This window comes from Panulirus ornatus, chromosome 20 (genome assembly GCF_036320965.1).
Source record: "Panulirus ornatus isolate Po-2019 chromosome 20, ASM3632096v1, whole genome shotgun sequence".
Lineage (NCBI taxonomy): Eukaryota > Metazoa > Arthropoda > Malacostraca > Decapoda > Palinuridae > Panulirus > Panulirus ornatus.
The window spans coordinates 10887326-10904451 of NC_092243.1; the positions used below are offsets into that span (position 1 = coordinate 10887326).

The window sequence follows — 17126 nt, forward strand, 5'->3', positions numbered from 1 at the left end:
TGAAACTGAAGAAAAATAATCAGTCGTTGGAATTCTCTTGGACTGACAGGCGTTACATGTAATACATCCTGAATTCTGTCTTCTGTGACAAGTACTTATTGCACAAAAAAGGGACGGTTATCCAGGAGAAAATGGCCCTAATTCACTGGAACGAGAAGAGATGAGGGATCGTTGTTCATTCTCAAGCCAGCCTACCTAAATTGTTGGAAGATCTCGATGGGAAATGTTCCGCCCTTGCAACCTCTGCCACCCCTGAAGCAAATTGTTCCAACCTGCTCCCATGCTCTGGATCCTGGGTGCACTGAACTCCAGTATGGAAGGAGAGGTCACTGTCTGTGAGGGTAAAGATGGGCATGTTTGATGGTATAGTAGTACCGACGGTGCTATGGGGGCGCGAGTCATGGACCCTGAAAGCAAAAGAATGGAAAAGGATGGACATGTTTGACATGAGACCCCTCAGGATAATATGTGAAGTGAATAGAATTGACTGTGTTAAGAACGATATGGTAAGAGATATGTGTGATCAGGGTGATGTATGTTCTGGTCATAAGATGAAAGGATAAGCGAGGAGAGACCGTCGAAAGTGCAGGAAGAATAGAAGGGGAAGAATGAGAAGATGGAAGGACAGAGTGAGAGAGGCTTTGAGTTATCGGGCTTGAACATTTAGGGAATGAGAATCGTGCTTGAGATAGAGCAGTGCTATCAGTGGACTGAGCTTGGGCATATGAAGTAATCACGGTAAACCTCGGAACGGTCGGTGGGGATTGACTGTGGATAGGGGCTTTATCCTCGGTGTGTTATACATGACAACGATGGAGTGGATGTGAACAAATGAAGCCGTTCTTCATAGGTTCCCGGCGCTATCTCGCTACAATGGGAAACGGCTATGGCACATGAAATGCAGTATACATCACCATAAGTGTCATCTTTGCCTCTTTATATTTTTGTGAAATGCATTTCATGCTAAAGTTAAACTAAATACTACGGGAATACTTAAGAGAAGATGTGCTCCGTACAGTATGCGTAAGGGAAATAATGAAACAAAACTAATTGCGCACTTGAGTTTCAGTGCTAATGACTCATACAGTAACTGAAGAAAATGGTACGTCATTTTTGCCTCCTGTTTTTAAAGAGAAATAAATGTTGGGCCAGGCTTAATTTAGTTGGAATACATGGGATTATGCCTCAACAGTATGCGTAGACATTTAGAAGCAGAAGCTGAACAAGGGACAAAGTGTATACCAAAAACAGCTTCAACGTCATCCGAACTAGGAACTTGTTGACGAGAAATCAACTTCACCCTCGCCAGTAGCTAGCTCATCCAGACGTAACAAAGAACAAAAGGAAAATCTTTGGACGAATGGTTACGGTTGCCATCGTGGCGGGTGTTGTCAGCTGTCACCCCCAGATGGCAGCACAGTGCCGGCCGTCAGCTGATGTAAACAAACATGGACGTGGAGGTAGAGGAAGTCGCTAAACAACTATTTCCCGATGGAATACATGGTACGAGTGATAGAGGGCACTTTATACTGAGTTCAATTGAACAGGTTTATTGTTTTGAACGGATGTATATGTGATATGCTGACAGTAAGGCCCTCGAATCGGGGGTTGCCATGTCTTCTCAAGTTGGCCTGTGATCGCAAGTCCTTTCCAAACTTTGGTAAAGACTGAGAATATGGATTGGATGATACATTCTGTATAATCACAAAGTTGGGAAGTAGTTTGATTATTAAGGATTTAAACGTTTTGGTGAAAACTGAGAATATGGATTGGATGATACATTCTATATTATCACAAATTTGGGAAACATTGATTATCAAGGATTTAAACGTCAAATTTAGCTCAACATCTGTGATTAGTTTCGGATATTGTTATATTCGTTAGGCAGTACTAAGACGAGTTATAGAAAAGAGTGAGTTGCGGAATATATGATCAGAGGCATTATATCATGTTGAACGCAAAGGCGATAGTTGGGTTAACTAATGAAGAAGCAGGTTCTCTTCTTATCTTACAAGTGCATTTGCCGCAGTTACTTTAACCCCCCCCCCCCCCCTCATTTTCCCTGATATACATGACACTCACTACTACTGTAATTTTTTTCCTCTTTTGTTCAGTAAAATGCAATACCTCATGTCTTCCTGTGCAGCCGGTATTGTATTGTAGAGAAACTACATTAACATTGCAGAACAAAATCACTGGACTTTTGAGTGCTTATGTGTAACAGTGCTTGTGTAGTGTTTAGAGAATATATTAGGTTTTTGAACATGCTTTGAAACATATTTCATGGAATTATATTGAAGAAGGTGAAAGTAGTGAAGGCTTTGCATACTAAGAACTATTCAGGGAATTTAATGTAAAGTAGGTCATGAGATTTTGATGGTATAGTTGTACATGTCCATAGATATTTCCCAACACCAGTGTGAGAAGGAAACACTGAAGATTTTTACCTTACAAAATGTCCAAGACAAGTTATTTCAGGAAATATCTTGAAAATTATTAAACTCTCCTTTGTTGATGTAGGAATTATTTCATTTCATTTTCTTAGTGTAATCCCATAATTGTTTTTTTTATGAAATTATTGGATGCATTGAATATGATAGCTAGAGAGTGGATGCAGATTTTGCCTTTCTTTGTCTGTTCCTGGTGCTACCTGGCTAACAGTGGAAATGGCAGTCAAGTATAAATTTGGTTTTGTATGGTGGCTGGCTGGTTTATGTGACTGCCTCACCTCTTCCTTCCTTTCTTTCTTTCAAGTTATCACTCTTACCTTGGGTTAATTATACTTTCGTATATATACCAATATTGGAGGATTTTCACTAGTTGGTTTATTGGGAAATCATTAGTTTTCAACTCCTTGATTGCAACTTAAGATATCAAGATCATTCTCTAAGAGCTGAATTTTGGCATCAACAAAATGAAATTAATGTTTTAAGCTTTTTTTTTATTACACTACTAATATAGGAAAATATGAGTAAATACCATGTCTAGCATTGAATTCTCGAGTTTTCTTATTGGAAGTTTTTTGTATTGAAAATGTCAGAAATATGATTTTCAGAAGAATTGATATTTACCAAGCTCAGTTACTGAGGGGCCAAAGCTAATTTAGAGGTATAGCTATATCTTAAGAAGTCATTCTTTGGTGTGTAATGCAATATTTAAGTAACATTGTTTAATTTGTTTATGGATGGGGTTGTTAGGGAGGTGAATGCAAGAGTTTTGGAAAGAGGGGCGAGTATGCAGTCTGTTGTGCATGAGAGAGCTTGGGAAGTGAGTCAGTTGTTGTTCGCTGATGATACAGCGCTGGTGGCTGATTCATGTGAGAAACTGCAGAAGCTGGTGACTGAGTTTGGTAAAGTGTGTGAAAGAAGAAACTTAAGAGTAAATGTGAATAAGAGCAAGGTTATTAGGTACAGTAGAGTTGAGGGTCAAGTCAATTGTGAGGTAAGTTTGAATGGAGAAAAACTGGAGGAAGTAAAGTGTTTTAGATATCTGGGAGTGGATCTGGCAGCGGATGGAACCATGGAAGCGGAAGTGAATCATAGGGTGGGGGAGGGGGCGAAAATCCTGGGAGCCTTGAAGAATGTGTGGAAGTCGAGAACATTATCTCGGAAAGCAAAAATGGGTATGTTTGAAGGAATAGTGGTTCCAACAATGTTGTATGGTTGCGAGGCGTGGGCTATGGATAGAGTTGTGCGCAGGAGGGTGGATGTGCTGGAAATGAGGTGTTTGAGGACAATATGTGGTGTGAGGTGGTTTGATCGAGTAAATAATGTAAGGGTAAGAGAGATGTGTGGAAATAAGAAGAGCGTGGTTGAGAGAGCAGAAGAGGGTGTTTTGAAATGGTTTGGGCACATGGAGAGAAAGAGTGAGGAAAGATTGACCAAGAGGATATATGTGTCGGAGGTGGAGGGAACAAGGAGAAGTGGGAGACCAAATTGGAGGTGGAAAGATGGAGTGAAAAAGATTTTGAGTGATCGGGGCCTGAACATGCAGGAGGGTGAAAGGCGGGCAAGGAATAGAGTGAATTGGATCGATGTGGTATACCGGGGTCCAGTGGATTGAATCAGGGCATGTGAAGCGTCTGGGGTTAACCATGGAAAGTTCTGTGGGGCCTAGATGTGGAAAGGGAGCTGTGGTTTCGGGCATTATTGCATGACAGCTAGAGACTGAGTGTGAACGAATGGGGCCTTTGTTGTCTTTTCCTAGCGCTACCTCGCACACATGAGGGGGGAGGGGGATGTTATTCCATGTGTGGCGAGGTGGCGATGGGAACAAATAAAGGCAGACAGTGTGAATTGTGTGCATGTGTATATATGTATATGTCTGTGTGTGTATATATATGTGTACATTGAGATGTATGGGTATGTATATTTGCGTGTGGGGACGTGTAAGTATATACATGTGTATGGGGGTGGGTTGGGCCATTTCTTTCGTCTGTTTCCTTGCACTACCTCGCAAATGCGGGAGACAGCGACAAAGCAAAATAAATATAAAAATAATAAATAAGTAACATTTTTATACTCAAGGTGAAAAATCATCCAAAAATGTGGCTTAGGTTATGATAAGTGAGGCTGATTTAATTTTGGTTAAGGTTGTTGTGGCTTGTTGATAAATTAGGGGTCAGGGTTTCCCCAGTGCCACCAAATGATAAGCTGATTCTTTGCACGGCAAAAGTTGTTCTCTGAAAAGTGGGGGTTTAAAGAGAAGCGCTTTGTTTCAGGAACACCATTGGTTGTAGCTTCTGCACCTGTCCCCCTTGAATTGTTGGAGCACAGAATAGCCCAGCTATTGTTAGCCACTTGTGAACTTTCTGATCCTGGCTCTGCCATAGGAATATGCTGTGGCTCCTTTAATTGGTTCCGGTCTTGAGCCACAATCTCTCTTCTTGTACTAAGAGAACTTGTTTTTTGGATGTAGTATGCCTGTATGTCAGAGGCCATGAATATAGAAAGGTATCCTCCACTCAAGCATCTCTAAGAAGCTTTCGTTTGGAGGAAATTAACATTGGAGGACTTTGCCATTCTACTAACATGCTTGTTAATGATATAAAGGGCTGATGTGGTTTGGTTATGAAGTAACCACCATCAGAGAAGATGGACCATAGTCTACCAAACATAATTCATAAGGTAATGCTTTTCTTTTACTTATCCTCTTACTCAGAAGTTTTTTCTAACCCTCCTCCTCGATGTTGACGTGCTTTCAGTCTAAAGTTATTTGAATTTTTTTTTAAAAGGGACCTTATCCACAATATCCTGAGGTGTCTTCATTGTATATATACTTATTTTAATTGTTCACACGTGTAGGCATTACATCAAAATTTTATGATTACTTCTAAAGTTTTAAGACTGAGCCCCATGGGATGAACTGAGCCTGGAAAAATGTAGTTTGATGCATGAAAAACATTTTTGCTTGAATGTTGTCCCATTATAACTTTTTCAGAAGTGAGTGTTTCCCACTCTTCTTTCCCATCTCCTTAAAAAAGATGAAAAGTGATTTGGACTGATGTCTATGTTGCAAGAATTATGAGGCAGAGTTGGTTCCAAAGACCAGTTTATAACATCATCACTGAGTGGTGGCTGTTGATTGGTCAAAGGGCACACCCAGGAAGAAGAGTCAAGGCTATTAATGTGAAACAAGGTGGTCACTGAGGGTTAAAAGACATTTATCTCACTAGGAAGGTAGTAGGCTAAGAGGTTTCTTTGTTGAACCCTGGAGAATTAACGTACCTCTCAAGGTTTCTGGGACACTGTCAGAAAGAGAAAGTTTCTCATTCTTCAGAACTTACATTTGTTAATATTTTCCATCATATAATGATAGAGATTCATTTAATCATTTGATGTCAATATGTATATAGCATCAGATAAACCAGATGTATGATTCATTCAAAGAATATGATTATTATCCTCAGTCAGAATGGCATAGGATTAAGAAAAGTACTGATGGCAGATGACTCAGAAGTATGTCATAATCTGATATACAGGATGATACAGCGCTGGTGGCTGATTCATGTGAGAAACTGCAGAAGCTGGTGACTGAGTTTGGTAAAGTGTGTGAAAGAAGAAAGTTAAGAGTAAATGTGAATAAGAACAAGGTTATTAGGTACAGTAGGGTTGAGGGTCAAGTCAATTGGGAGGTGAGTTTGAATGGAGAAAAACTGGAGGAAGTAAAGTGTTTTAGATATCTGGGAGTGGATCTGGCAGCGGATGGAACCATGGAAGCGGAAGTGGATCATAGGATGGGGGAGGGGGCGAAAATTCTGGGAGCCTTGAAGAATGTGTGGAAGTCGAGAACATTATCTCGGAAAGCAAAAATGGGTATGTTTGAAGGAATAGTGGTTCCAACAATGTTGTATGGTTGCGAGGCGTGGGCTATGGATAGAGTGGTGTGCAGGAGGATGGATGTGCTGGAAATGAGATGTTTGAGGACAATGTGTGGTGTGAGGTGGTTTGATCGAGTAAGTAACGTAAGGGTAAGAGAGATGTGTGGAAATAAAAAGAGCGTGGTTGAGAGAGCAGAAGAGGGTGTTTTGAAATGGTTTGGGCACATGGAGAGAATGAGTGAGGAAAGATTGACCAAGAGGGTATATGTGTCGGAGGTGGAGGGAACGAGGAGAAGAGGGAGACCAAATTGGAGGTGGAAAGATGGAGTGAAGAAGATTTTGTGTGATCAGGGCCTGAACATGCAGGAGGGTGAAAGGAGGGCAAGGAATAGAGTGAATTGGAGCGATGTGGTATACCGGGGTTGACGTGCTGTCAGTGGATTGAATCAGGGCATGTGAAGCGTCTGGGGTAAACCATGGAAAGCTGTGTAGGTATGTATATTTGCGTGTGTGGACGTATGTATATACATGTGTATGGGGGGGGTGGGTTGGGCCATTTTCTTTCGTCTGTTTCCTTGCGCTACCTCGCAAACGCGGGAGACAGCGACAAAGCAAAAAAAAAAGAAAAAAAAATTTTTTATGTTTTTTTTGTGGGGGAGGGGGCGAAAATTCTGGGAGCCTTGAAGAATGTTTGGAAGTCGAGAATATTATCTCGGAAAGCAAAAATGGGTATGTTTGAAGGAATAGTGGTTCCAACAAGGTTGTATGGTTGCGAGGCATGGGCTATGGATAGAGTTGTGCGCAGGAGGGTGGATGTGCTGGAAATGAGATGTTTGAGGACAATATGTGGTGTGAGGTGGTTTGATTGAGTAAGTAATGTAAGGGTAAGAGAGATGTGTGGAAATATAAAGAGTGCGGTTGAGAGAGCAGAAGAGGGTGTTTTGAAATGGTTTGGGCACATGGAGAGAATGAGTGAGGAAAGATTGACCAAGAGGATATATGTGTCAGAGATGGAGGGAACGAGGAGAAGTGGGAGACCAAATTGGAGGTGGAAAGATGGAGTGAAAAAGATTTTGAGTGATCGGGGCCTGAACATGCAGGAGGGTGAAAGGCGTGCAAGGAATAGAGTGAATTGGAATGATGTGGTAAATTGGGGTCGACGTGCTGTCAATGGATTGAACTAGGGCATGTGAAGTGTCTGGGGTAAACCATGGAAAGTTCTGTGGGGCATGGATGTGGAAAGGGAGCTGTGGTTTCGGTGTATTATTACATGACAGCTAGAGACTGAGTGTGAACTAATGGGGCCTTTGTTGTCTTTTCCTAGTGCTACCTCGCACACATAAGGGGGAAGGGGGATGTTATTCCATGTGTGGCGAGGTGGCGATGGGAATAAATAAAGGCTACAGTATGAATTATGTACATGTGTATGTATGTATATGTCTGTGTGTGTATATATATATGTGTACATTGAGATGTATAGTTATGTATATTTGTGTGTGTGGACGTGTATGTATATGCATGTGTATGTGGGTGGGTTGGGCCATTCTTTCGTCTGTTTCCTTGTGCTACCTCGCTAACACGGGAGACAGCGACAAACCAAAATAAATAAATAAATGAATATGTTTTAAAATGTTGTGAGTGAATGTTGGGGTGAAGAGGGTGGTGAGAGTAAGTGAGCTTGGGAAGGAGACTTGTGTGAGGAAGTACCAGGAGAGACTGAGTACAGAATGGAAAAAGGTGAGAACAATGGAAGTAAGGGGAGTGGGGGAGGAATGGGATGTATTTAGGGAATCAGTGATGGATTGCGCAAAAGATGCTTGTGGCATGAGAAGAGTGGGAGGTGGGTTGATTCGAAAGGGTAGTGAGTGGTGGGATGAAGAAGTAAGAGTATTAGTGAAAGAGAAGAGAGAGGCATTTGGACGATTTTTGCAGGGAAAAATTGCAGTTGAGTGGGAGACGTATAAAAGAGACAGGAGGTCAAGAGAAAGGTGCAAGAGTTGGAAAAAAGGGCAAATGAGAGTTGGGGTGAGAGAGTATCATTAAATTTTAGGGAGAATAAAAAGATGTTCTGGAAGGAGGTAAATAAAGTGCGTAAGACAAGGGAGCAAATGGGAACTTCAGTGAAGGGCGCAAATGGGGAGGTGATAACAAGTAGTGGTGATGTGAGAAGGATATGGAGTGAGTATTTTGAAGGTTTGTTGAATGTGTTTGATGATAGAGTGGCAGATATAGGGTGTTTTGGTCGAGGTGATGTGCAAAGTGAGAGGGTTAGGGAAAATGATTTGGTAAACAGAGAAGAGGTAGTAAAAGCTTTGCGGAAGATGAAAGCCGGCAAGGCAGCAGGTTTGGATGGTATTGCAGTGGAATTTATTAAAAAAGGGGGTGACTGTATTGTTGACTGGTTGGTAAGGTTATTTAATGTATGTATGACTCACGGTGAGGTGCCTGAGGATTGGCAGAATGCGTGCATAGTGCCATTGTACAAAGGCAAAGGGGATAAGAGTGAGTGCTCAAATTACAGAGGTATAAGTTTGTTGAGTATTCCTGGTAAATTATATGGGAGGGTATTGATTGAGAGGGTGAAGGCATGTACAGAGCATCAGATTGGGGAAGAGCAGTGTGGTTTCAGAAGTGGTAGAGGATGTGTGGATCAGGTGTTTGCTTTGAAGAATGTATGTGAGAAATACTTAGAAAAGTAAATGGATTTGTATGTAGCATTTATGGATCTGGAGAAGGCATATGATAGAGTTGATAGAGATGCTCTGTGGAAGGTATTAAGAATATATGGTGTGGGAGGCAAGTTGTTAGAAGCAGTGAAAAGTTTTTATCGAGGATGTAAGGCATGTGTACGTGTAGGAAGAGAGGAAAGTGATTGGTTCTCAGTGAATGTAGGTTTGCGGCAGGGGTGTGTGATGTCTCCATGGTTGTTTAATTTGTTTATGGATGGGGTTGTTAGGGAGGTGAATGCAAGAGTTTTGGAAAGAGGGGCAAGTATGAAGTCTGTTGGGGATGAGAGAGCTTGGGAAGTGAGTCAGTTGTTGTTCGCTGATGATACAGCGCTGGTGGCTGATTCATGTGAGAAACTGCAGAAGCTGGTGACTGAGTTTGGTAAAGTGTGTGAAAGGAGAAAATTAAGAGTAAATGTGAATAAGAGCAAGGTTATTAGGTACAGTAGGGTTGAGGGTCAAGTCAATTGGGAGGTGAGTTTGAATGGAGAAAAACTGGAGGAAGTGAAGTGTTTTAGATATCTGGGAGTGGATCTGGCAGCGGATGGAACCATGGAAGCGGAAGTGGATCATAGGGTGGGGGAGGGGGCGAAAATTCTGGGAGCCTTGAAGAATGTGTGGAAGTCGAGAACATTATCTCGGAAAGCAAAAATGGGTATGTTTGAAGGAATAGTGGTTCCAACAATGTTGTATGGTTGCGAGGCGTGGGCTATGGATAGAGTTGTGCGCAGGAGGATGGATGTGCTGGAAATGAGATGTTTGAGGACAGTGTGTGGTGTGAGGTGGTTTGATCGAGTAAGTAACGTAAGGGTAAGAGAGATGTGTGGAAATAAAAAGAGCGTGGTTGAGAGAGCAGAAGAGGGTGTTTTGAAATGGTTTGGGCACATGGAGAGAATGAGTGAGGAATGATTGACCAAGAGGGTATATGTGTCGGAGGTGGAGGGAACGAGGAGAAGAGGGAGACCAAATTGGAGGTGGAAAGATGGAGTGAAAAAGATTTTGAGTGATCGGGGCCTGAACATGCAGGAGGGTGAAAGGAGGGCAAGGAATAGAGTGAATTGGAGCGATGTGGTATACCGGGGTTGACGTGCTGTCAGTGGATTGAATCGGGGCATGTGAAGCGTCTGGGGTAAACCATGGAAAGCTGTGTAGGTATGTATATTTGCGTGTGTGGACGTATTTATATACATGTGTATGGGGGTGGGTTGGGCCATTTCTTTCGTCTGTTTCCTTGCGCTACCTCGCAAATGCGGGAGACAGCGACAAAGCAAAAAAAAAAAAAATGTTTTAAAATCTTTTTGCTTAACAAATTTATGTCTTAATAGCATTTTCAGTTTCATATCACAGATTGTGATGATAACTCAGATCACATGCACTGAATTAGATGTAAGACACTATGATTACTTTTTGCTGTAGTATGTAATATTGTTTAATTATTTATTAGAGAATCATGTTTTTTTATATTTTATAATTCATTTGATATTTGGTGTATTTTCAGATTCATGGAAAGACAGTGAGGAGTTCTCTGAATACATCATACAGCTGGCTTCATGCGGTGTAGAGAAGCTAGGTATTAATTGTTCATTTGTGTGTATTAGTCTCTTAGCACTTTCAGGCCTCTGTCAGTATGCTCCATGAGTAATGTGATATCTTTTGAATATTTTAGGGGTTTAGGACCTTCTAACAACCCCATCTAACTGATGGGATAATTTCCATTGTCACAACATTCTGGGGATGTATAGTACAAGCCTGACACCCTTATGTGGAAAAGTATGAAAATAAGATGAGAAAATGAAAAGAATTATTTTCTGTACTTCCATCTAACATTTAGTAGTGTCTCAGTACTGGCAGTAGGAGCATTTATCACAATAAAGCTTTATTATGATAGAATTGGGATTACCCCAGCTATGCATGAGGGTTGGCAGTAGAGTTAACACGTGCTCTGGGTTTATTGGTTTGCTATATGCTATTTCTGTTTGTTTGAGGTTTTTGCAGAACATAACCCCCACATAAAGCAAGAGATTGGTATAATGATAGTATTCATCGTAATGATAATAATGATGATGATCGTGGTGATGATTTATGTTTATATTATACTTAGTTGTGGAAGTGAGTCACAGGGTGGGGGAGGGGGGCGAAAGTTCTGGGAGCGTTGAAGAATGTGTGAAAGGCGAGAACATTATCTTGGAAAGCAAAAATGGGTATGTTTGAGGGAGTAGTGGTTCCAACAATGTTATATGGTTGCGAGGCATGGGCTATAGATAGGGTTGTGCGGAGGAGGGTGGATGTGTTGGAAATGAGATGTTTAAGGACAATATGTGGTTTGAGGTGGTTTGATTGAGTAAGTAATGAAAGGGTAAGAGAGATGTGTAGTAATAAAAAGAGTGGCTGAGAGAGCAGAAGAGGGTGTATTGAAATGGTTTGGTCACATGGAGAGAATGAGTGAGGAAAGATTGACAAAGAGGATATATGTGTCAGAGGTGGAGGGAACAAGGAGAAGTGGGGGACCAAATATGGAGGTGGAAGGATGGAGTGAAAAGGATTTTGGGCGATCGGGGCCTGAACATGCAGGAGGGTGAAAGGCGTCCAAGGAAGAGAGTAAATTGGAATGACGTGGTATGCCGGGGCCGACGTGCTGTCAGTGAATCGATTGAACATGGACATGTGAAGTGTCTGGAGTAAACCATGGAAAGTTTTGTGTGGCCTGGTTGTGGAAAGGGAGCTGTGGTTTCGGTGCATTATACATGACAGCTAGAGACTGAGTGTGAATGAATGTGGCCTTTGTTGTCTTTTCCTAGTGCTACCTCGTGCACGTGCAGGGGGAGGGGGGGTTGTCATTTCATGTGTGGCAGGGGTGATGGCGACGGGAATGAATAAAGGCAGCAAGTATGAATTATGTACTTGTGTATATATGTATATGTCTGTATGTATATATATGTAGACGTTGAAATGTATAGGTATGTATATGTGCGTGTGTGGACGTGTATGTATATACATGTGTATGTGGGTGGGTTGGGCCATTCTTTTGTCTGTTTGCTTGCACTACCTCGCTAACGTGGGAGACAGTGACAAAGTATAATAGAATATCGAATATATGAATACTTAGTCGCTGTTTTCCTTGTCATTGAGGTAGCGCAAGGAAACAGACGAAGGATGGCCTAACCTCCCTCATATACATGTATATACATAAACGCCCATACATGCACATACACATACATTTTAACGTATACATACGTTTTTTTTCATACTATTCACCATTCCCCGAGGTAGCGAGGTAGCGTTAAGAACAGAGGACTGAGCCTTTGAGGGAATATCTTCACTTGGCCCCCTTCTCTGTTTCTTCTTTTGGAAAATTAAAAATGAGAGGGGCGGATTTCCAGCCCCTGCTCCCTTCCCTTTTAGTTGCCTTCTATGACACGCAGGAAATTCATGGGAAGTATTCTTTCTCTCCTATCTCCAGGGATATGCATACATATACAAAATGATTTGATTATGATAATGGTGATACTTTAGTAATGATAATATGTGTTGTGCATTTGTGTTTATAAAAATCATGATGGTTTTTGAATAATCAGTACATTGATTTGTCTGCATCTTATAGTATTTGCAAGTAACCACAATGGTGTCACATTTGCTTTTGCAGTTGTATTATGTATGTATATCTTTAGTATAACATCTACATATAGTTTGCAGTTTACATATTTTAAGGTGAATTGATATTTTCTGTATTTCATATACTGTAATATTTTGGAATGATAAGGTTAGATTTTCAAAGCACAGATTGAGCATCTTTAATCTGAAAATTCCAAATAAGAAACTTTTTGAGCGGCAACAAAATTCCATGCGTGACCCCTCTTGTTTCTTGTGCAGAATTATTTGAAGTATTGTATAAATTTCCTTCAGGCTGTGTGTATAAGGTGTATATGAAACATAAATGGATTTTGTGTTTAGACTTAGATCCCATCCCCAAGATATCTCGTTATGCATATGCAAATATTCCAAAATCTGAAAACTCCAAAATCCATAGCATTTCTGATCCCAGGCATTTTGGATAAGTAATGCTCAGCCTGTATTTCATTCAGTTTTTGTGTAGATATTTTTGCTTCTTTATTATGAATGAATGACAAAAGTAGGGTAATAATTTTCTATCTGAAATAATAATTTTAGGCATATTCTCATAGGGAAGGAAGGTGCTCATCTTCGAGAAGAGAGAGCTGCCATTCTGGATCAAACAAGAGACTTGGCATACACAAATTATAAAACTTTTATCCACACTGCTGACTGCTCTAGAACCATATATAAGGATGTAAGTATTAATCACAAATGATATCAAATAAAACTGATAGATTGCCTTCGTGTTTTATCTCTTTAAGGAAGATGTTAAGATTACTTTTCAGTGATCAAACTTTTGTATATATTTACTCATTTTCCTTCCACCTGAAAAGAATTATAGGGATATTGCTGAAATTTGTGTTCATCTATCAAACTGATTAACTTGTTTGTGAGTTTGTTCAAAATGGCTTGCATCCATAAAGTCTCTCTTACTGAACATAGGTATGACTATGACCTCATGTAAACCTGAGTGAGCAACTTTTGTTGTACATCGAATTTCAACCTATCCATGTGTCTGTCGCCAATATTCCTGACCATTTCTGTTCCCATGCTCTTACTTTAAATGTTACTTACAATATTTTCATACTTTAGTTCATACTCTAATACCCAGGTTAGCACCCCATAGAGCATTGTTTCTGTATAGTGCTTTGGCTCACATCTTTGGGCTTAGTTTTACTAAAAAGGAATGAAAATCCATACATGAAGTTGAAATTCACTTGTCTGAACACTTATAAATCATTTAACCATTCTAAGCACCTTACACTCATATGCTGACATCTGATCAGTGCCAAGTCCTCTCCTCTGTTAGTACTGTACAAATTTGTTGTGCTTACCCTTTGCACATAGTCTTGTCAACTCAGTAATTTTTTTGTTATGAAAGTTCTGTTGCTACTCATGCATCAAAAATACCTAGGAAAAGTCTTTCCATAGCTGTAAATTGCTAGTGTTAATCCAGTTAGAAACTAGTGAGCACCAAGTCAGTGTCGGTGATGCTTTTATATGGGCTGCATCGACAATTAGAGCCATTGTCAAGAATGCCGACAAAATAAAAGCCTCTACCATGATGAACACAAAGTTAACACCAATGAAGGTAATTCATTCATGGAGGACAAAATTTTTTTTCATCTTTAAGGTCACTTTTTCCCCCAAGCCATGAGAGAATTCTCCGACCTCAAATGATTAAAAGCCTTTAACATTTCTGGTGAGGTAAATTCCTCACAATCTGTTAAGTGTTTATTAGGGAATAATGGCTTGGGATCAGCCTTGTGTAGTCAGTAACCTCCACTTAGTGATGACATCATCATCCCCTGGTTATTGAAACCATCTAGGCACATTATTCTTGCAAACCACTCACATTATAGGACATTTACTCTGGCCAGTTGCCAGTCTCTTACTGCCTTCCTAACAGTGATGATTACCTTTGTCTAATTAGCTTGGCTTTGGTGTATTATATAGTTAGCTTTTCTTTCAATTTTTAAGGGTTGTATGGTGTTCATGAAAACTATTGAGAAAACATATGCTCATCTGGTATGCATATGTGACACAAGTACACATGTCAACTGTATGGCCTATGTCCTAAGAACTTCATATGTAATCAGCACACTGCTTCTCCATTGTTTGTATGGGCTGAGTGTTTGCTTTGCCACCCTTCACACTTTTTCTTCCTTTTCTTATTTTATCACTAAGAAGGCTTTTGGCATATGGGCCTTTTACAGGTGGAATGCACTGAGATAAGGACTATGATAGTATTATTAGAATTCCTGGATTGTGCCACTGGAGGTCATATGTTTGTCAATCAAGCCTCCATTGTTAGGGGTCTTTCCCATTAAATTTAAGTGACTTTTCAGTAGCCAAGAGACTCCTTCAGCTTGATCATAGGGCAAGAAAGTTTTCTTTTTAGATAGACTAAATTTTCTCAAAGGTTTAGAAGTGTTGGGAACATTCATGGACAAAGATCACCTCTCAAGACATGGTGGATTGGTCCCTTGCCTCTACCATTGTTGCACCCTGAAGGAGTGGGGGACCAAGGCCATTCCATGGGTGGGAACACATTAACTCCTTTAAAGCCAAGCTTTTCATATAAATAGGTGGTTAACTAGAAGATCATATATTCTGGGGGAACTTTGCAATGAAGCCCATTGTCGATATCATTGATACACAAGAGAATGAGATGGTCCTAAGGTTGATCCTTGTGGTACTTCCCTTGTTTTGTCTAACCATTCTGAGGCTTGATCATTAATCCTTACTCTTTGATGATAGTAAGTTTACCAATTTAGCAAAGAGTAGGACACCACTGCCTACTTTGTTCCCCCTATCCCTGTTAAACAGTGTGCACCCTGGAATTGCGTATTCAGCAACGAAATCTCTATTGCTGTTATCTAACCTCGATTCGGAAATGGCAGTCATATCATATTTTCCCTCTGATGCTGTTATCATTGATAACTACCCAACCACCCATCATTCCAACTGACATTTCATCCCAGTTGTGATCCAGGTGCTTGCAGATATCTTTAACCACCATTCAAGGCAACACAACAAAATCTTTGACCTATTACTGTAACATCTCGGTTTTGGAAACCCCATGTTACAGAAACAGCTAAGTCTGCCTCATAAGAAACTGAGTCCTGTTTAGACATCAGAGTTACTTTTCTTCTGAACAGTTGTTCTGTTTATACAAAGGATTGATCCATCCTTTTGTGGTGTACTTTTCATATCTGGGGTGATTCTAGCTCTGCATCTTTACTTGACAGAGTTGAAAGTGGTCTGACTTGTAATCTCTCCTAGGCTAACGTCAAAACTTGACTCATTTGCCCTATGCCATAGTGTTAGTTCGCTTTCCCTCTTCTATTGGTATTACTTTGGTTTTTGCTCTGAGACCTCGTTACTTGTGTGGCCCCACCACTAGCTAGACCATGCAATACTTGGCAAGCTCCTGTGTCATGTGATTACTGTTTTGCTATTGGCAATCCAAGGGTAGGCCCTTTTGATAATTGTTTCTTTCACTATGCCTCAAAGCTTTGGAACTCGCTACCCTTTCATGTCTTCCCAATGGCTATGACCTGGCACATATTAGAAGACAGATTTTTTTACTTCCTTCAAAATTTGTAAATACTAACCATTGTCTCTTTTTTCCCTTTCATTAACCTCTACATTTCAATGGAGGTCTGGCCTTGATGCGGACCTTTTTCTGTGATTGGAGCCTCTAATGTAAAGAACAAAATAAACCTGGCAGCTTGCTAGCAGACATATTACCAATCCTAAAACCCTCCAAACCACCCGGCTGCCCCTCCTCTTATCACCGTAAATCACTTTTGTCTTTTGTATCCAAACTATGAAAAACTGATCATCAAGCAAAAACCCATTTTCACTTACATATCATTGCTTTAGACCCAGTCATTCTGTTACCACACTAAACATGGACCTTACACAACATATTCTAGATTACTTCAGCCAAAAAAAAAAAAAAAATAGGAAGTTAAAAGAATTCTGATCCCCCTACCTCTGAAGAGTCTCTCATGGCTTGCAGAACACCTCCTAGAGAGAAGTTTTTCATACTTTAGAACTTACATTTTTTGATATTTCAAGTTATAGGACATAACTGTGATTGTAGATTTATTGTACATTTTTAAGCAGCATTTTCTGTATTTTGAAGATCACATGGGCTGTTATGATATAGCAAATAGTCAGAGTAAGTTAAAGATAGGAAATATGAAGGAAATGTTATGTCCAAACTCTTTATACTGTTTTCACACTTTGTAGTTCACCAGTGTAGAGAGTCACCTGGAGGGTCTCTCATCTTGCCTGCCCAACTTGAGAACAAGAGTGGATTGCTTCTTAGCCACATCAAGGAACCTTGCTCAGTCACGACATCTTACATCACTTACCCTAACAAAGCATACTCAGCTTTTGGAGGTGAGAAGCAGCATATACCATGTCCAATCTAGGAATTTACAGTGAGTGATAGTATT

At 40.4% G+C, this 17126-nt stretch overlaps 1 protein-coding gene across 1 annotated transcript in view; it reads left to right on the top strand.

Moving 5' to 3' along the window:
* The first annotated feature begins 1403 nt into the window (after window positions 1–1403).
* Window positions 1404–17126, top strand: part of Cog8 (conserved oligomeric Golgi complex subunit 8) — a 51157-nt gene continuing 35434 nt past the window's right edge. The window contains exons 1-4 of the mRNA XM_071674698.1: window positions 1404–1503; window positions 10544–10615; window positions 13227–13351; window positions 16918–17070. Coding sequence (XP_071530799.1) covers window positions 1449–1503; window positions 10544–10615; window positions 13227–13351; window positions 16918–17070 — 405 coding nt within the window. The 5' untranslated portion in view covers window positions 1404–1448. The remainder of the gene's footprint in view (window positions 1504–10543; window positions 10616–13226; window positions 13352–16917; window positions 17071–17126) is intronic.